The sequence below is a fragment of the Artemia franciscana genome, chromosome 5 (assembly GCF_032884065.1).
Source record: "Artemia franciscana chromosome 5, ASM3288406v1, whole genome shotgun sequence".
In the NCBI taxonomy this organism is placed as follows: domain Eukaryota; kingdom Metazoa; phylum Arthropoda; class Branchiopoda; order Anostraca; family Artemiidae; genus Artemia; species Artemia franciscana.
In genome coordinates, this window is record NC_088867.1 from 60,029,520 (window position 1) to 60,051,614 (window position 22,095).

General features: G+C 34.5%; 1 protein-coding gene and 1 non-coding gene across 3 annotated transcripts in view; one reads left to right on the forward strand and one right to left on the reverse strand.

The window, feature by feature from the left end:
• Positions 1–12,454: 12,454 nt before the first annotated feature.
• LOC136027666 (atypical protein kinase C-like) overlaps positions 12,455–22,095 on the reverse strand; it is a 94,887-nt gene continuing 85,246 nt past the window's right edge. For both annotated transcript variants that reach the window (XM_065705111.1, XM_065705112.1), the window contains 3 exons: positions 20,405–20,574; positions 16,240–16,355; positions 12,455–14,846 (listed from right to left, as the gene is read on the reverse strand). In XM_065705111.1, coding sequence (XP_065561183.1) covers positions 14,759–14,846; positions 16,240–16,355; positions 20,405–20,574 — 374 coding nt within the window. In that variant the 3' untranslated portion in view covers positions 12,455–14,758. The remainder of the gene's footprint in view (positions 14,847–16,239; positions 16,356–20,404; positions 20,575–22,095) is intronic.
• On the forward strand, positions 18,281–18,354 carry Trnai-aau (transfer RNA isoleucine (anticodon AAU)). The gene has a single exon. It is a non-coding gene; the product is annotated as a tRNA-Ile (tRNA).

The following is a 22,095-nucleotide window of genomic DNA, read 5'->3' on the forward strand; positions in this document are numbered from 1 at the left end:
GACAATGACTTTTTTATTGGACATATGCGTTTCATTAATAAACAAGCACGCATACATTATTATAACAATTTATTTTTAGGGCACAGAAATTAATAATATACAAGTAGGAAAGTATATTATCCACTATGAAGTCGTTCAATCGAGGATTGTGTACATAAGTGGCGAAAAATTCATCGTAAGCATAGTCACGAGATCGAAAAATAAAATAAAGTAATGCATGAAAACCACAGCTTTGAGCTGATACATCTTGCACTCACTTCTCATCTTGAATATTAGATTTCCCACTTCTTTCAAGGAAGTTTTTGATGTGAGGCATGTAGAATGCGAATGGTGAACTCAGAGGATCAAAATATTCTAAATTCTTTGCTTCTAAAAGAGATGCATAGCCAATACCCTGTCTGCGGAGTCAATGAACTGCTATTACCAATGGTAAGGGTATTGCTAGCACTATGATTATGTTCAAGGAAATCCGATGGCATGCGATAGTATTTGCATTTGGACATGTATGGATCCAAGTTAAATACATCGATTATTTGATTTGTGTTCATGGTGCCAATTCTAATAGATCGTTACCATTCGGGGTAATTTCCCAATAGGTTTTCGGATTGATTTAGCAAAATTAATACCGCACTTTCCGTCAATGGTTTGACAAAGTTACACTCTAAGCTTACAGTGCCCGTTCGGACAATACTTAAATTTTGAGTACCAGACAAGTTCAATACAATGATACCGTGACTTTTTCCGAACATTGCATCGATTATATTATTTTCAAATAGTTATAAATTTCAATCCAGGGATTGCATTGTCAATTCATAGGGTGTCTTATAGTAATTATCAAAGGATAAATGTAGAGAGGAATTTCATTTACTTCACACACAAGAGAGGAAAGTCCAAACATTTCAAATTTGTGTGGAGACTTTTTGGTCGATTGTTGCTAGTGCTCACCACTGTTCAATTAAATGTAGACATATATTTGTCTAAATAAATTGTGCAGTATGCAATTTTCATAGGATAACATATTGGTAATGGTGGTAGTTATGTTGTCAGACTATACCCTCACCACAACTTTTAAACCAATAAGCGTGGATGATAAATCTACGATGTAGTCTTCATTGGAATAAGTTTGACAATATATTTTTTCAGAGAGTGGTTGTTGTGGGTAGAATTGTTCATAGTAACCATGTTTTATACTGACATCTATAATTTGTACATTGAAAAGGTTCAGAGATGAGATGACTGTGGGATGAGATGCCTTGTGGGGTAGATGCGTCATTTCAGTCTAGGAAAAGAAATCCTTTTTTGATCCAACAATTTTTTTTCTTGTAGTTTTTTTTCATCTTTGACAAGAGTGATGTCGTTCGTTTCTGATCTGAGTAGACACTGGTGAGTAATGAAGTGTTTCTCGACCTATTTGAGCCTTATTCACTTTGTCGTGATTTCAGTCGCTCGCCAAGGGATCGTGCTGTGGACCTGAGATTTCGTAAAATACTTTCTTTAAAATCTTTGTCAGCCCCAAATTGTGTAGTGTAGAGGATGCAAAATCCACGGCAACCGGAGTAATATATTTTTAAGTTTTAATGTCGCTCCTTACTTTCAGTTAATAAAACTAATTTTTTTTTTTTATTTAATTCATGATATGATTAGTCAGTGAATAATTGTGACATCTCCTGAGACCATTGTTCAAGGAATTTAGCTAAATCATCAATAATCAAGCAAGAGTTTGGTTCAATAATATTAAAAATGTCAAGTCACTGTATGAATTTTTAGAAAGGTATGTTTCCAGGAAGGTATGTACCAGGAAGGTATTTTTTCAAGTATTTTGATTCAAAATGGAATAGAGGTCATCCAGTTCATGCTTTGCAACGACATTCTTAGTAGAGCATTAAATCCATATCCCAAAGTATGGCTTAATTTTTCTAAAATCTTGTGGGGAAGGGGGGGAGGTAAAAGTTGGAGCCAGTTTTCCCAAATAAAGTGAAAATGACTGAGAAAACTATAAAACGAGCCGTATAGTAATGAAAAAGGTGAAGATGTACTAAAAAAAACTGACCTGTTCCAGTGGATGCTTGAATTATGCAGGCTTATCTTAGTTTTGACAACATTTTGGAGAAACTAGATTTCCGCTGGTGGGGGGGCTCAAAATGGGGTCTAGGAAAAAATGTGGTCTAGGAGAGGTAGTTTCCCCCTTTATCTCGTAGAAAATTACACTCCTGGCCCAGCCCCTTGCCACTTAGTGGCTGGAGAGGTGTAGGCATGTGGTTCTGGAATCACTCAAAGTCATATATTAAAAGAAGGATTACTTATTGTTATACTTATTAATTCAAATTATTTACTTGACAATTCCTTCGTAATATTCTCTCCATATGTAAGACTGTGCTTCCAAATAGGAAGAAAGACAAATGGAAAGAGTTCTGTGGGAGAATTCAGGTAATTCTTCCCAAAAAATTTTAAATGAAAATAAACTCAGTTTATAATGTCATTTATCGTACCTACACAAGAAACGATCTTTTTTGAAATTTCGATTCGTTTGTAAGTAATGAATGGCCTTTCTGTTTAGGGACAGGTCAAATAACTCCCTAAGCCTAAAGACACATTTCTGTTGAGCTAGCAAAATTTTCTACATGCATGTCGATACGCAAACCTGTCCGCTTAGTTAACGTTTTGTGCAGAAGCTACTCGCCTGAAGCAACTTTCTCAAGTGCTACTAAATTTAATTTTTTTAAACAAAGAATAAAAGCTCTATTTCTTCTTTAAAAAAATACAAAAAGAAGCCCGACACTATTTTTCCCTAAATTGGAGGTGATTATAAATTATATAAAAAATAAGTTTTGAACTGAAACTAAGGAGCAACATTAAAACTTAAAACGAACAGAAATCATTCCACAAAATAAAAACGATCATGGTAGTGTTGTTTGTAAACTAGATTTTTTTTAAAAAACTAGCAAAGATTAATTTAAAAAAAACAAAGTTTTTCCGAGGGAAGTAAAGAGCGAAGTTGAAACTTAAAACGAACAAAAATTATTACTTCAAAGCCTGTCAAATATATATCAATAAAACTAGTGCAAATATCTCACTAAAGATATTACAAAACCAGACAGCTAATCTAGAAAAAAGAATTGAATCACTGGAGCTAAAACTAGATGATTTTGGCCAGGATTCGTTACTAGATAGCTTGGTATTTTACGGATTAAGGCAGCAACCCAACTTTAACCAGCAAACCACCATGGTCTGCCTTTTCAAACAGTTCGTGGTAACGAACTGTAGTAAGGAGCGACCCGGCTATATAGTAAACTAAACTCTAAAAAACGAAATTTTGATACTAAAAGATACATCAAAAGAATTGGATTTTTATGCTGATTTTAAATATAAGAGTTTCATCAAATTTAGTCTTTGTCATCTAAAGTTACGAGCCTGAGATAATTTGCCTTATTTTGGAAAATAGAGAGAAACACCCCCTAAAAGTCAAAGAATCTTAACGATCACACCATCAAAATTCAGCGTATCAGAGAACCCTACTGCAAAAGTTTCAAGCTTCTATCTACGAAAATGTGGAACTTCGTATTTTTGCCAGAAGTTCGATCGCGGGTGCGCGTTTATTTGTTTTTTTGTTGTTTTTTGTTTTGTTTTTTTTCCCAGGGGTCACCGTGTCGACCGAGTGGTCCTAGAATGTCGCAAAAGGGCTCATTCTAACGGAAATGAAAAGTTCTAGTGCCCTTTTCAAGTGACCAAAAAAATTGGAGGGCACCTAGGCCCCCTCCCACGCTCATTTTTTCCCAGAGTCAACGGAACAAAATTTTGAGATAGCCATTTTGTTCAATATAGTCGAAAACCAAAATAACTATGTATTTTGGATGACTTACTCCCCCACAGTCCCCGGGGAGGGGCTGCTACAGACTTTGACCAGTGTTTACATACAAAGTTACAGACTTTGACCAGTGTTTACATACAGTAATAGTTATTGGGAAGTGTACAGACATTTTTCAGGGAAATTATTTTGGTTTAGGGGGTTGAGGGGAGGGGGCTATGTGGGAGAATCTTTCCTTGGAGGAATATGCCATGGGGGAAGAGAAATTCAATGAAGGGGGCGCAGATTTTCTAGCATTATTATAAAAAAAAAAACAATGAAAAAATAAATATGCAAAAGTTTTTTCAACTGAAAGTAAGGAGCAGCATTAAAACTAAAAACGAACAGATTATTACGCATATGAAGGGTTCATCTCCTCCTAAAAACCTCGCTCTTTACGCTAAAGTATTTTTAGTAATTTCAACTATTTATTTTACGGCCTTTCTGATTCAGAAGTCATTCTTCAAGAGTTGGGACAAAATTTAAGCTTTAGTGCAAAGAGTGAGGTATTAACGAGGGACAAATCCCCTCATATACATAATAAAAATATGTTGCCTCCTCCCCCACCCCTTTTTCTCAAAATCGCCTGATCAAAACTAAAAGGAAGCCATTTAGCTAAAAAAAAAGAAGTAATATGCAAATTTCATTTTAATAATTTATGTGCGGAGAGCCAAAATCAAACATGCATTAATTAAAAAACGTTCAGAAAGTAAATAAAAAAAAACTAGTTTTGTTAACTTAAAGTAAGGAGCTACATTAAAACTTAAAACGAACAGAAATTACTCCGTGCATGAAAGGGGTTGTTCCCTTCTTAACGCCCCGCTCTTTACGCTAAAGTTTTTTACTGTTTAATAAAGTGGAATTGAGAGACAGTTTCCTGAGGATATGAAAGTTATATCATAGGAAACTGTACTTGAGAAAAAAGATCCATCTAAAGCTTCCGAAAAGTTTTACGTCACTTTGAACCGAATTTATGACGGGATATACCCTGTGAAAACTGTCAAACTGAAAAACAATTCTCCTAGGAAACCAAAGGTTGATGGGGAATTTTTATATATTACACAGCATAGAAATTATCTGTTTAAGCATTATACAGGTCAGCTGAATGAGGACAATCTTGCTCAGCTTATAGAATACAGAAATAAAACAAACTCTCTAAGGAGGAGAAAAATGAAAAATTATTATGCAACTAATTTTGAAGAAAATAAAAATGATATTCTTTGAAGCTAAAGTGTGGTTTTGTTTTTATTTTTTGTTCACTGCTTTGTCGAAATTAAAACCCGTTTTCTCTTGCTTAATTTTTCGTAAATGGAAAAGCAGTGTGATCTAAGAAATTATTTAGTTAAGGCCTCTGGGTCTAATTGAAATGCTATAAGGTATGATGTTCTTGAAAAACAAGACGTTTGTTGTTTTTCTTCATATTTCCCCAAACAAAGTGAGTCTTTAGCTTCTTTTGTGTTCTGCTGCAGACGGAAAACAAAAGCTACTTCACTATTGTGGCGCATGCTAGCTTAAAGATATGATAATGTGATAACTGGGTTTCATTGATCACGACGACAGGTATTATGAAAACACAGACACGGAGGGAAGCGAACACTACCGTTTATTGATTAACAGAGAATAATTTACATTACCAACTCGATTGAGAATGAAAGAATTACCCTCAACGACGATGTACGCGAGGTCCTTCGTTTTAAAAATAATATAATTAAAGCTAAAAATTTCAATTGAAAGGATCATGCGATTTTTGCAAACTATGCACCCAGCTTCTCCCCAGATATTTGTATATTTATCAACAGTTTATTTGTGGAGCCCTCCAGAAATGGTAACACCAATGTTCCCGTCTACGAGTTCTAGAGAGAAAAACTATGGATAATAATGTTAACCATTACAATGTACGACACCTCCAGCATATCCCCCCGTAAACACTTTATATCTGGAACTTGCAGCAGCAAACCTGAGAGATTATTGATGGCTCATCGTTGGTGCCACAGGAGCCACTGGCGGTCCTAAGGGCTAAGGTAAGACCGTGTGCTAGAAACTCATACAGTTGATATTTCTTTAGAGCGATGTTAATCAAGACTAGCAGAATAATACCAAGTACTAGATGTCATCAAGATACTAGAAATAAAGACGATTTTTATTGTAATTATTTTAAAGAAGAATTGAATAACTTCACTAAATAGCCAACGCGTTTACTTTATTTGTTACGAAAAAATGTGAAGTTCGCCAAGTATATTAGTTCAAGACAAATGGCATTCCTAAAAAAGAAGAAAAAATAACTCCATTTATTACTTACATCTAAGCAATTTTGCAAAATGAAAAATCATCTTTAAAATTCCAAGGACATCAAAATAATAACACCTTTTGCCTTCTAGCTCCATCTTAGGTCTATTTATACCTGAAAATCAGGATTTTCTGCGATTTTTCTTTTGATTGTTACAATTCTAACGGTTGTTACGATTTTTCTGTTTGGTTACGTAGACACTGATTTGTCGAAGTAAATTATGCAATACTCAATTTTCATAAGATATTCCATCAGTAAGACTTGGCATTTCATTGTCAGATTTCTTGACTGCCACATGTAAATCTACAAATGTGAGAGACAAATCCACGAAATAATCGAAATAATTGATAGATGGGATTCCTTGAGTGGTAGATATGCCATTTCAGTCTGGGAAAAGAGATCCTGTTTTGATCTAACAATTTTTTTCCTTGGTTTTTTCTTCTTTGACAAGAGTGATGTCTTTCGTTTCTGACCTAAGTAGAGACTGATGAGTGATGCAGTGTTTCTCAACCTTTTTAAACCTTTTCCGCTTTGTCGAGATTTCAATCGCTCGCCAAGGGATCGTGCACCGGACCTGTGATTTTCCGAAACACTTTTTTTTAATCCTTGCCAGAGCCCAAATCGTGTAGTGTAGAGGATGTAAAATCCATGGCAGCCGGTACAATATATTTTTTAGCCAATTGTAGTGCAAGGCAAAACAGCTTAGCAAACCTAGTGCCAAGACAATAGCCCGACATTGATGAACAACCTTTGTAATAGTCTATTCCATGACCCATTTGTCTTGAACCGAGAAGAGAAATATAGCAATCAATATCAGGACAAACGAATGTATTTTTTCTATTAGATATCTTGCTATTGAAAGGGTCAAAAATGACAAGTAATTACAGCCAAATCATTTTGTTATTGCTAAAGGATCACCTAATTCAGTTCTTAATGTTAACTGTTAGAGTTCCAAATAGGAAGTGATTACAGGGATATAATGAAGATGCTTTATATTATATTGATGAATGTGATCTTGACTGGTTTTTCGTTAATAGAACACGTAGGAGGAGATCGTTGCTAAAGTCAACTCTCGATGTTTCAACGAATGAAGTGTAAATAAATGTAAAACTGTCCGAGAAGAAGCCAGGTGGATAGTCGGCGAAAATGACACGATCCATGCCACTGGTGGGTCCAGCACTTCTACCATTGATTAGATTCTGTTTAAAACCAAGAAAATCTCTCAGATTATTGTTGAGAATAACCCTCTCATTGTCAATGGGAGAACTAATGCAGATGTGTACGACATAACTCATTCATACTATACCAAATTCCTCGTACGATAATGTGACAAAGGAATATTTACCCCAATTCATTGATTCTGTCAATTTCTCGGCAACAAGTGGTCAATAATGTGGTCTAACTTTTATGTCATACGTGCGATCCTTTCTCAGGATATCGTATGTACTTTTGAGAATACAATCGACAAGACCAACTTCATTCTCATCATCGAATTTGATGGTGGGAGATAATTTTGTCCAAAAACCACTTGATTTATTCAAATCATTGTATAGTGATCGAAGACACTGGACATGAATGTCACATAGAAATCATTAGGCATTGTATGTGTCTTCAACTGCTACCCAAGAATCAGAGTTATGTCCTAGCCAACGAAGAAGCAACTGTTTCTTGACCCTGTGCGTACGACTCATTAATATCTTTTCAATTTGATAGGTTTTACTATAATTTTTGTCTTTTTGAAGTTCAGTCATAAAAACCAACGAGAATCTCTTTATCTTTGGTGTTTCGTAGAAGACACGTTACAGGTTTGGTGTCTAGGATTTTAGACACTTTAAAAAGTTCAGAAGATCATAAGTAATTCCCCTTTCCAAAAATGTTAGTAGTTCTATTAATTCGAACTGTATCACCAACATTGAATTTTTTCTTCACAACCTTTTCTCATAGGCGTCACAATACACCCAACAAATATATTATACTTGTAATTAGTGTCTTTAGTCGCTACCCATATGCCATTCCGTTGTGGAGAAAGAGAGGTGTTGAAGTTGTTAAAGCTATAGAAAGTATTCTTGACCAAGATTGATATGGAAAACTTCAAACGGATCGAGGTAGTGAATTTTTCAATCCACATGTAGAGAAGGTATTGTTGAAATATAATACAATGCTCTATCATAGTCATAGACCTATAAAGGCTGCAATGGCCGCACGATTGATAAGAACTATTTGACTTTTAATTTCAAGATATTATACACTGAAAAATTCTGCTGCTTTTATTCAAGATTTATATAAAATTAGACAAATTTATAATCAACGCCCCCATCAATTTCTGTTCAACGTTAGCCCTCAGGAAGTTCATCGAGGATATCATGATACACTTAAGACTAGCAGAATAATGCCAAGTACTAGATGTCACCAAGATAATAAAAATAATGACGATTTTTATTGTTATTATTTTAAAGAAGGATTCAATAATTTCACTAATTAGTCTACGCGTTTACTTTAACTATTACGAAAAAAACTTGAAGTTGGCCAAGCATAAAAGTTCAAGACAAGCAGAATCCATAAATTTGGCTTTCCTTAAAAAAAAGGGAAAAAAAGAACTCTGTTTATTACTTACATCTACGTAATTTTGCAAAATGAAAAATCTTCTTCAAAATACCAAGGACATCAAAATAAAAACAATTTTTAAAGACATATTTTGCCTTCTGGCTCCATATTAGGTCTATTCATAGCTGAAAACAAGATTTTCTACGATTTTTCTTTTGGCTGTTACAAGAATATTTAGGTGAAAACCTTTGCGCAAAGCTTTTGTGGACAGTGTTGCCTTTCTGAATGGAGAAACAAAACAAAAATAAGAACTAATTCCGTATATTCGACGATACTTTTCGCTTGTAAAACTTCAAACATAAGCAATTTTTTGATAAACAGAATGTAAATAACGCATTTTTTCCTGTTTAGGCAATGGGCGTGGACTGGGTGAATACCCTCGGGCAGGGTTGCTACCATGTTCAGTTCCTACAGGGCTACAACTGCCCAAATTAGCGTGCCAAACAGCGATTTTTGGTCCTACAGTCAAAAAAAATTTTGCACCTGTCGCGGCTCACTCCACGACACACGAATGCACAGATTAAAATTCTAAAGTACTCAGAATATCTTTCCTGGGGGGTGGCTATTTTTAGCTAATGGCGAAGATGAAAATTTTTTTCAAGCAGAAGCACTGGTTTTCTTTTTACGACCCATGTCTGGTTAATTCAAACTTAGCACCAATCTTTCAAAGCGAACACAGCAAAAAGGCAATCCACGCTTTTTGGTCATCCCTTTGGTTTTTTTTCGAAATCCGCAGTATTTTGCTCAAGATAAAAAGGAAAAATTGAAGCATGAAAGTGCGACAATTTGGTTATATAAGAGGAAAAATGCTATATTTTATGTAATATATGCTATATTGCTATACATGATGAAATAGTTCTAAAATAGCGTGCTACAAGAGGCAACCTTACCCTGAAGGTAAGCTCTTATCTTTCGATAAATTCTTTATTTGAATATGCGTCAAATATATATTTCACCTTTGAATTGGTGCTATTCATCTAATTTAACAGATGTGCAACAAAAATTAAACAACAAAAGTTATATTGCCAGAATGAGAAGAAAATAAGAATTCTATTGAAACGAATTAAATTTAAAAAATATTATAAAGCTATTTTAGTAAAGTTATTTATTTAGCATATATAAACACTTAAATACATATAGAAACAAATAGCTTTTAAGAAGGTCGATGTAATTCCATGAAGTTACTATATTCTGTCTTAGTTAAGAAGACTAGCAAAGGAATTTTGCAAAAAAATATCAAAACCAAATATCTCTTCATGAACTAACCCTATCCTGATCGAGTGAGCTGCGTGGGGGAGGGGGGGCTTAACATCAGTTATTAATCAATGTAACAAAATAGCATAATTGGTAATGTAAACATTTAACTTAATTTAAAACACAAAAACAATAAACATTGTCTTGTTTCACGGAAAAGCATGCGGCGCACCGCACACCTCAAGGCCCAAGACCTGCAGTCCTTCTGTTTCTACTGGTGATAAATTACGTTCTTTCAGAAATTGAGGATCGATTTAAATACGTTGGTGACTCATTCATCCTGCTAAAATACCTAATACACAAACACTAAGTCGCTCTGCATTTCAGTTGTTACCTCAAACCGACTTGTGTCGGCTAGTGTGACACATACAGCTTCAAATTAACGAAAATAAAACAAAAGTGATGAGGTTCAACCCTTTAAAACGTGATCTCTCCTGTCCTGAACTATAGTACCCAGTTAACTGAACCGCAGTTATACTTGGTGGCACTTTTAGCTCAGACTGCTGCTTTAGCCCACATGTTGTAAACTTAATAAAGAAAAGAAATTACGCCTTAAGATCGTTGGTTACTTTCGGCAACTGGGTTATCCTGCAATGCAACTCAAACTGGCATACCTATGTTATGCCTGGCCACTACTTGCGTACGCATGTTCGGTCGAGGCCCTCAAGCGCAAAATACAGAATATCTCAGTAGTGACATGGAAACTGTATGGAAACGCGCTGCAAGAATCATACTCGGTCCAAATTAAAATATTTTGATAATTTGCTCTCAAGTCGCTAAAAATACCCTCTCTCCCTGAGCGCAGGTATGAACTCATCCTCAATTTTAAACCCTTTCTATTGGGAATCGGAAGCATCGTTTATTGCTTCCACCTCCTTCCACAAAGAGTCTGCTTAACCGATGCAGGAATGAAATCAAACCATTCAGGTGGCGTACCCGTCGCTTTATGAACTCTTGTGTATTCAATCGTTCGCAATTTCTTCACCTTTTGATTTATTGATGTTGTACAAAGTAGTGTAATTTAGTTGCGGCCTAGGCCAAAATTAGGAAACATTAAATGAATCTTGAATTTAACTTAACGAACACTTGACCATGCTAAAACAAATCTTACGAGCCTGTCACCATCAACTTTATCGAAGTATATTGACAACGTTAAGATGCTCTTGCAGGCCATTCAATTAGTGTTTAATTAGCCAATTAATTATCGTGTAACATTAATTATAGTGTTAATTAGCCAAGTGTTTAAACTTGAATAATTTTAACAATAGCCATATTAATGCACAGCTTAGATTTTTACCTAATTAAATGATATGCACAATTCTTTCCAATGTATGCATAATTCCTTCCTATTTAGTAACTAGATGTTAAGATTACATTCTTAAATAAAGTTACAGTAATCGTTAAAGCTTTCTGAAGCGCCAGGATTTTTTCCTTTTTTGCCTAATTTCTGCTGATTTCTCACGCATGTTCCCTATTTTCAAACTGTGTGCCCGCTCAGTAATAAAATTGTGTTATAGTAAATGGAAGTCTTTTTCGTTAAAAACTAAGTTCCAAGCTTTTATCATTTTTTTAAGCCGTATATGGCTGTGAAAGCTTCCACTTCGTCGATCTAAAGAATCAAATTTAATTTTTAATGTCTTTGGTACTTTAAACTATCATAATTAGCGAGTTGAACATTTCACGCAAACTTAAGAAGTTAAGACAGAAACGAGTGGTAGTCCGTGGGTTTTAGTGGCAGAAACCGTGGCTTTTTTGCATGTCATGGACGAAGCATTCTTAGTAATTTTTTGAGGATTTCTTGTTTATATTTCATCGCACTCTTTTTTCTTCTTAATTCTTTTTCTGCACGAAAGGGTACGCAAAAGCACACGATGGCTGGCCATATCCGCACATCCAACTTTCTGGCTGAAAGGACATGAAACGGAGATCAGCACAACCTCGTAATTCTGAGAAAATCGCAGAGTTGAACAATGTAGAACAATTTTCTACAGAAAACCGGCTTGAGACCTTAAGATATCTTTGAAAATTGTCGTTTATTTTGCAAATTACCATTTTAGTTCAAAATTATCTACTTTTTACCCACATATCTTCTAAAAGTTTGCACTTCGGCCCGGAAAGACCAAATTTCCCTTTGCATAGGGGATAGCAGTAGCCCCCTAGATTTAAAAAAAATACCTTTTGGATATCTTCATTGAAAAAAACGGATTTTTTTTGTCCTTTGTGATGACGGAATTGTGATTCAACATTTTGGAAAAATAAATTATTGACAGCAACGCGGCTTTTAGGCATAAAATGGAGTTAGGATTATAAGTGATTTTTAAGGATTGCTTATTTATTTATTCATATTTTTTCGTATTCTTTTTTCATTTTTTGTGGTGTGCATTTTTTGTTGGTTTCGTTTTTTGCAACAAACGGGACACAAAGACTTCAACTTCTCTGCCATTTACTATGTTTAAAATTAGGTATCTTCCGTATTGTGTTTATTCAATAAAAAAGTTTAAGTATAATAATTTGCTTTATTTTTAACAAATGTCTACAAAGATTGTTAAAAGGGAGAAGAAACTGTGGTTCTTGGCAAATACCCAACCTTTAGGTAGGATCCAGTGAGAAAACTGGTCTAATCTAAGACCTTAAATTAACTAGAGTTTATATGTTAGCAATATTACCATAATAAACCCAATACAGGTTTGATTTCCCGTGGATGGCAAACGGGCTTCATATCTTCAACACTAACTGTTAAAGAATTAGCTTTTAAGTAATTTATACTTATATATAAACGAATACTAGTAATTAACATCAAAATAATAAGACTAGATATTTATGGAAATTATCAACATTGACTTTTAAAGTGCCTCTGCTCTTGCGCAAATGAACATTCAAGAGTCATTTTTCCCCATCTCCTTTTCCATGCATCGGATTTGCATCCACATTTGGACAAAATTTACAATGTGCTTGTAAACAACATTGTGTTTGTAAACACTGGAATGTGTTTGTAAACACTGTGTTTGTAAACAACATTGTGTTGTAAACACATTGTAAACAATGTGTTTGTAAACACATTTACAATGTGTTTGTAAAAACAATGAAACAACGCATGGACATGATTATGGGTCTTTAGTTCTGATGCTTAAAAGTCAACTTTAGGTTTAAATTCCAGAATTGTTTACAATAGTTTATTCTCCTTATTCTATGCAGCGCGGTCGACGAACCACCACGAAGGTCCTTCCACCTTTTAGAAGTAGTTTGTAGAACAGTTACCATGGCAGATGCGGGCAATCAAGGGATTGCCTTCATCAAGATATATTGTCTTCTTCAAGATACGAATAATATGTTTACAAATGATGTTTAGTAATATGTTGAAATTTGCCCTGTTTTATGGGAGAAAGGACGGTTAATAAGAACACAAAAGTTTTTTTTTTATTTTTGCATCCCGGTGATGTCTTGGAATCACCTGCAGAAGATGAACACTGAAACAAATTGTATGGAATATTTTCCATCAAATAGGAGACAATGTCGGCAGAGATGAGAGTGACTCAACTAAAAAAGGCATCAATCAGAATAAGATATCCAGCATTAAGCCTGTAATAAATTATGAACAAATTCCAAAACTAGACTGGAGAAAACAGCGTTTGGAACGTATTTTTTCGCAGAGGAAGGGTTCAAAGACATTTCCTAATGGTGTAAAGGGGTCTGTTTGCACCATCGCCACCTCTTCGTCCCCGAACTGTGTGGAAACATGTCATAAGTAAGAATTTAAATTAAATTAGAACTTCATGGGAGAGTGATGCTTTGAATAGATTGGTGTGGAGGAAGAGTGTGCGCAGCTGTGCTGGTCTCAGGCGGCTTGATACTACACTGAGTTGTTAGTAGTAGTAGTAGCAGTGAATGATAAACATTTTTGATGTACCCAGAGACATTCTATAAGTTTGTGATGGCGAACTGGATTGAGGTCAGCTTGGCAATTTGAGGCTCGAGGTTCGATCCCAGCTGCCGCAAGGTTGAGCGGCAGACTTCCTACCAATCCGTGTAACCGACAACTGAAACTTTAACAACTGTCTACACCGTATGCCATTCAATGGCTCTGAAGGACATTTGTCCTTTTTCCTGGAGGACATTTTGTGCAAATACAGAGGGAAGCTCCACACATGTCAACTAACCCTAGCCCTTATTTGCTGCTAGAATTTGAAAGTTCTTTTGAAAAAGAGATCTTTCAATCTTAATGGATATTTCCCAGCTAAAACATATTGACCTTCACAAAAAAAAAATTACAACATGTAGAAAATGGGCAAATACAGAATGTTGAGAAGATATACGCCATATGAAACACTACGCTTTTTCCACACAAAATACTACGCTTTAACAACACAAGGCACCTATAGAAGTGATGGAACTCAGTTGCAATTAACTTCAGAATTGTTCAACAATTAGTCATATTACAATTCAATTTTAGTGCCATCCCGGTATTGTTCACATATACTGTTTTGACCAAAAAACTCACGCGAAATTTTAAATTACTATTTCATAGCTCTTTTTGTAAATGGTCTAAAACTTCATTTTCAATCTCAGCAATGACTTATAACTACTTAAATTTTTTTTTGCCATTCGGAAAAGTTTGACTATAAATTGAAGCAACTTCATATTTGTGACATTCTTTGGCAAAAACAATACAGCGTTCAACACGGGAGCGATGCTAAAAATCGAACTGAAATAGTGTTAATAGAGCATACATGAGACAAGGACGGAAATAAATATCAACTAAAATTCTACTATTAAACTGTATCTTCCATTGACATCAAAAGTGGATTCACATACTCGAAACCTTCGAACTCGGATTGATCTATTTTCTCAATGGCAGTCCTGCAAAAAATAAAAAGATATAAAAATGAACAATGAGCCGTTGTCGTTGACTAATGTGATAAATAGTCAGTTGATCATTGATCAACTCGCTTTGACTGGACAGATCAACGGGACAGACCCGTTGGGTCTGTCCTGGTGCAAAAAATGGCAGTGGTTTGCATTCAACGAACTTCTGAAATTCGGCATACTTATCTCGCCTGAAAACACACCTGGAATAGTGGGCCCAGATAATTTGTGCCAAGTCTTCTAGTGTCTTGGGAAGTGACAAGCATGCATAGGATGAACGTGAGTGTTTACATTCAAGATATGAGGCACCATAGCTTTTATTAGTATTGAAGCAGATATATTGGCTCAAAACATGACGTTAGTAGTATCTGCACAAAATTCAACAATATTTTGCTAGGGAATCGAGTTTTTTTTCAATGACTTGTTTGATGCAGTTATTTAGACCCTCGACTGCTCCATCACTACACTTAACCAGGTCCAAAACTTAAACATGAAGTTTTAGATCGTTCTCACTGAAAAATATTACATTGATGAATTTTTCAGCCTTTTATTTGAAAAAATCAAACTTTCACTGAAAATCCTTACTTTACTCCAGATTTTCCTGAAAATCCTTACTTTATCCCAGGTTTCCCTTTGTCCCTGTATTCAAAATAAATCTCCCTAAAAGAAGTGATTTCTCCCTAAAATAGGGTGAAATTTCTCCCTAAAAGTGGAAGCCCTGTTTGAAATGAACTTTGCAATATTAATATTATTATTAGATTGAAAAATACGTTAAAAATAGGTAAAAAAGCGAAAACGGCAACATTTTCATTTGTTTTGCAGGTTAGATCACTCTCTTAGGAAAAACATAAGCGATACCATAACTCTAGCTCTGTGAAAGGACAGAACTGAAATTAAAGACTGCAACATTAGAAGAACCTTGTCCTTTCCGCGCAAGTTACAGCTGTAGCCTTGTTGCAAAATAATATATTTCACAGGGAAGATAAGCCTTAATAGATTAGCGAAGAAAAATAAAATAAAACTACTTAAACTAAAATATATTAACTAATTAATACAAGCTAAAATAAAATAAGAATTAAAAAAGATAACAATATAATAATAAATATCTTAAAATAATAATGTATAATAAATAAGAAATGTGTATACAGAATAAAAACATAAAATAATAAGTCTATAACTTATACTAAAAATATATAGTATAAATAAATATATAACGTATAAATATATGAGATATAATAAAAATATATAATAAGTAACGTATAATGAATAAATAATAACAATGTATGATAAATGATAAATGAATAATTTAATAGTAAGGAATTATAAAAAATCAATGGGTAATAATAATATAATAAAATAAAAATACACATTTAAAACTACTACTTACGGGTCATCTGGGGTGAGTTGGACAGGCTCATCAGTGAATTCTGCCGGGAAATGAGCCAAATCTCTTTCATTTTCAGTACGTGGAATATATGGAGGTGATACTTGCTTCCTTTCAAGCTAAAAATATTTCATCAAAATTATTTCAGCCCGTTATTACAGAAAATGGAGTACCAAATTTATTTTTAATATAAAGGTAAGGTGTTCTATATTCATGGGTAAATATTTAGTAGTTGACCTCTTCTGAAGTAAACATGGTACAATAATAAAAGTCACAGGTGCTTTTCTGACAATGGACCCCCCTCCCCCTCAGATGGTCCTCGATATAACCCTAAGGATAAAGTCTAGATACAGAATTATCCCTTCTGAATGAAACATGTTATACGAATAAAAGTAGAAGCATAAGGTTCCTTATTTTATGCTATTTCCCAATATGGGTGCTTTTTGACAGGGTGCTTTTTGACAACGCACCCTCTCCCCTCTGATGTTCCTCAATATAGCCCTAATAATACGGTCTAGAATTACCACTCTTTTGAAGGAAACATGTCATACGAATAAGATAGTAATCCAAGTTATTTATACCAATAGACTCCTTATTTTGTGCTCCTCAATATAGGAGTTATTACTGGCAAGCACACTTTATATCATTACTTTAGTTCACTTTATTTTTTATACTTTATATTTTATTATCTTTTTATTTTACATTTTATACTTTATACTTACATTTTATATTTTCTATGCTTACATTTTATACTTAGTTTACTTTATATTTTAGTTATTACTGTAAAACACAAAGGCATGAATTAACTATGTACAGAATTCAAAGTCGTATCCAGAATTTTGTTCGGAGGGGGAGGGGTACAATAAAAACTTTACAAAACCTATAAAAATATTTATATGCATTTTTATTACTTTTTTTTGCAAGTCGGACAATTATTTGGGGGGGGTCAAACCCGGTAATACCTCCCTCCCCCGGACACAGCCTTGAAGAATTATTAGACTTATAAAAATTTGTTGCAATTCGAAATTGCGGTACTGACGGAAATGTGAAACTGCACTGGCAATTTTCTAATATTAGAAAGAATAATCAATCAAAATATGATAATCAAAATAATAATATGTAAAAAGAATTTATAAAAGAATAATATACATAAAAGAATAATAAGAAAAAAAAGAAGAAGAATAATATAGAACAATAATGTATAAAAGAATGATAAAATATACAAAAAGAATAATCAAAATAAGAATAATAAAAAAATAAGTTGTAGGAAAAAACGTTTCTCATGTATAAATTGACCTAAGATGCATCCAGGTGGCGAACACTCTTTTTGTAATAACGGGATTAAATGGAAAAAATAGTATTAACTTAGCTTTTCCTTATCTATGCTATTCTCAAATACCATTGCCACTTTTCTGACAATGCATCCCCACCCCTGATAGTATAACCATATTAATATATTTCTCCTTTAATTGATCTCAAGACACGTCATTGGCGCTTTGTGGAATTGGGTTTTTATAGTTTTAACCACTGGCGGATCAAGGGAGGCCGGGAGGGGACGTCATCCCCACTAGATTTTTTCTTGGTTACTTCATTCTTTGTTTTTCTTTTCTGTTTTTCACTCTTTTTAACAGATAAATTTGTTAATTTGGTCAATTATTGGCGGCCTTGTCACACTGGGCCTCCTAAGGTTTTGCTTATTGACGCTCTTGTCACATTGTCCTCCCCCCCCCCAAGATTTTGCTCTGTATCCGCCCCTGATTTCGACCGGATGAAGCATAGTTTCGCCTGAGTGAGAGGAATAGAATTATTTGAAATGATTTTAAAATGCGGATACACTATAGAATGAAACAATAGAAGGAAACATCATAATCTGATTTTTCTTATTTTGCTTATACTTATACTAATTTTATCGTATTTAACATATTTGATTCAGAAGAGGTCAACCACCAAATATTTACATCTGTTCAATTTGTGATCTACGTAGATATTTCCAACAAAAGGGCTTATAATAATGACAAACATTTTTGATAACATATCTGTTAACGGCTTGTTAGCTCAGTTGGTTAGAGCGTCGTGCTAATAACGCGAAGGTCGTGGGTTCGATCCCCACACGAGCCAAACTTTTTTGACTAAGCTTCTTATATCCAGTTAGTAAATTTTTATACCAATAGAAATTATCTTATTCTATCACGAATTTCATTAGCCTGAATGAGAATTTTTCAAAAAGAAATAGAATTGACATCATTTCAACAACTGAGAATGATGGGTATAATCAACAACAACTAGAATACCAAAATAAATATTACCAACAAAGACGCCTTTTTTAATTGAAATTAAATTAAATTATAAATAAGTACAAAAATGGTCCCTATGTATCATACCAGCAACCAGAAATTTCTCGAACTTATTAATCCCCATAAAACATCTCCCGTTTATAATGTTATCCACCCAATCCTCCATTGCAAACTGTCCCGGGAAAATCTCTTGCTCCAGGAAGAAATTTTCGAAACAAAATGTATTTCAGCTGAAAAAAAATTTTTTCATTTTGTTTATTAATGAAATGAATAAAATGAAATGTTGTTTCATGAGAGCCTGATTTAAATGCAAATTTTCACATAATTTTCACATAATTGACAATCTAAAAATTGATATTTTACCCAAATCAGACGTTGTCAATTTTTTTGCCAAATTACCAAATACATTTTGCCAATTTGGCATATTAAAAATTGGTCTGTCACCCAAGTTTATCCCTTGTCAGTATTTTTTGTCAGATTACCAAAGAGCATTACTAAATTACCAATTTGACAAATACAAGTTACAAATTGAGTTTTACCCAAATTATCCATTGTCAATTTTTTTTTTTAGGTTAGCAACTGGTTTTGTATTATATCAGGAGTTAAGCAGGGTTATGTTCTATCCCCCCTTATATGGATCATTTTGATGGACTTCGTCTTAAGGAGCACAGGAAAGGCAATTGGAGACCACGGAATCAAATGGGGAGGAAAAACGCTCCTGGACTTAGATTATGCTGATGATTTAAGCATATTAGATGAAAGTGTGAGCAAAATGAATGAATTTTTAGAGGTTTTGCGAGTTCAGGGTGCTAAAATAGGCTTGAAAATTAATGTTAAGAAGACTCAAGTCACTAAGGCTAGGAATAAGTGAAGATGAAAAGGTGACATTGGGTAACGAAAAGATTGATCAGGTTGGGTCATTTACTTTGGTAGTATTATTAGTAAAGATGGTGGGAGCAGTGAAGATGTTAAAAGCAGAATAGCTAAGGCTCAGGGTGTTTTTCACAGTTAAAACAAGTTTGGAAGAATAGAAAAATAAGTCTGCAAACCAAGATTAGAATATTGGAAGCTACAGTGATGGCAGTGGTTAAATATGGCTCTGAAGCATGGGCGCTCCGAAAAGCAGATGAAAATTTACTAGATGTTTTCCAGAGAAATTGCCTACGGATTGTTCTGGGTACCCGGCTAACCGACCGTATTTCAAACAGTAGGTTGTGCGAAATATGTGGTTCAATCCCGCTTTCTAGGGCTATAATGAAAGAAAGGTTGAGATGGCTAGGCCACGTTCTGCGGATGAAGGATGACAGAATGCCGAAGATTGTCCTTTTTGGCCAACCGTCTGGGGCTACACGGAAAGCAGGTCGTCCTTGTTTGGGTTGGGAGGATGTCATAAATAAAGATGTAAAGGAAATGGGAACTTCTTGGGAGGGTGTAAAGAGGGAGGCCTTGAATAGATTAGGTTGGAGGAGGAGCCTGCGTAGCTGTGTTGGCCTCAGGCGGTTTGGTGCTGCAATGAGTTATTAGTAGTAGTAGTAGTAGTAGTTGTAAATTTTTTTTACAAATTACCAAACAGTACTATCAAATTACCAATTTGACAAATTCCACAAAATAAAAATTTTAGACGAAAAGTTCATTAAGTCTGTCAAAAAGAACAAAAAGTTGTGGAGTCAGACAATTTTTACGAGTACACTTTCTACTTCTCTATAGTTAATAGTAAATATTACTCATATAATTTTCTGATTATTAGATCTTGTACATTCTTAGACCTTGCATAATACGGCAAATCAACAACAAAGCTTAATTATTGTAAAATAAATTGGACGACTATAGTCAAACTATTAAAGGCCACAAAAGCCACAATAGGAAGTTAATACCATAGCCCAGTCGACGGACTTATAGAAGGGATGCTGCATGATATCCTCGAATCCGGATTCTTTCCTACATCCAAGACGATCAGCTGGGTTTTTGTTCAAAAATCCCTTCAAAATTGATGACGCTTTTAGAGACAGAGAACGAGGAATGCGAATTGTCTTCTCCAAAATAACTATAAAACAAATAATGATATAATATCTAGGGAAGGATCTAACAGGCACATGCCCCCCCTACCAGCTGACACTAATTATCCTTATAACCAAAACCTTAGAGCACTAAAAACCAAATGCTTCCAAAGGAAACTCGAGACTCAGATTTCTCACGGACAACAAATACATGATTACTAGCTCGGTAGCCAATGAGAAGCCTAGAAAAATAGCACAACTGCCCACTCGTGCTTTGTCTTTTAAGACGTATGGATCCCGGTATGGATGTATAATGAAATAGGTTAGGAAGATTTTTGTAGAAGACTTCATAGGACAAATAAATCATTCAAGCAGTCCAATTTGAAAAAAAAATGAGCGGGTTTGATCTATGTTTCAATTTCTGCTTAAACTTATTATAAACGACGCCCTCCTTGCCGTCCATAATGAAAAGACATCCGGATATCGCTCGTAATTGTATTGCTTAGTGCCTTACAATGTCAGGTCTTACCAATAAACGAGAAAACACTTAAGACAAAAAGTTCAGCATTTTTACAAAACTTCTGATTTCCAATACTCTTTGGCGGCATTTGCATTACACATCAAACCGAAAAAAAAAATCATTGTGGCTTGCTCGCATCCATTTAATTAGCAATGAATCCTACTTTTTAAATCTTCCCTCAACATGTACCACTCTGTCGCTTTTCTGTTGGCAAGGCTGTCTTTTTCATACTTCATCCAAGGTATCCAGATGGGTGGTTCTGTAAGCTAAACAGCAGTTGGTGACTCTGGTTGGAGATCCCGAGCATGGCTAGTGCCGCAAGGCACCGACCTCTAGCTCTTTTGAGGGTCATCACAAGTCATGCAGTGGCATTGCTTGACACTATTTGTCTTTCCTTATATCGTAAACCAAATAAGAATCTATGTGACTTGAATGCACAACCAATCCTATACCTGGTGATTAACTCACTACCATGACTATCGGCATATCATTAAGTAACCGATGGCACCATGAGTCTTACTATACCAAATAAACAACAAATGCCTTCCTTTTTAACTATTTGTTATATATAGATCACATAACTAACCAATCAAACAATTTCCACTCAACACGCACAGTGATTCCTAAAATTGCTATCATCTCCTCTTGGAATGCACCAATTATTCATTCCCTCGCTAGCCTTTGAATTTTAAATAAAATGAATATATAATAAAATAACAATAATAATAATAAAAGACATAATAAGAAAGAAGAAAGAGTGAAAATACCAATACTTAAACTAAAAATTAAATCAAACGAAAATTGTTAAAAATAATTGCTAACCATTCTTCCAATGAATTTGCCCTTAGTTAATGTTTACAAACTTGCAAGGTCCTTAGTATTAAAACTTCTCATTGCATAAAACTTTTTCAATCAATGAAAATAGTTTTAATCCCAAAGTGGTACTTCAATAATTTAGGTTTATTTTAGTATTGTTTGTTTTATGCATTGTGCCGAGTTTATTTTCCTTTTTTGTGCTGCATCCGTTCTTATTTACTACAGATGTAAA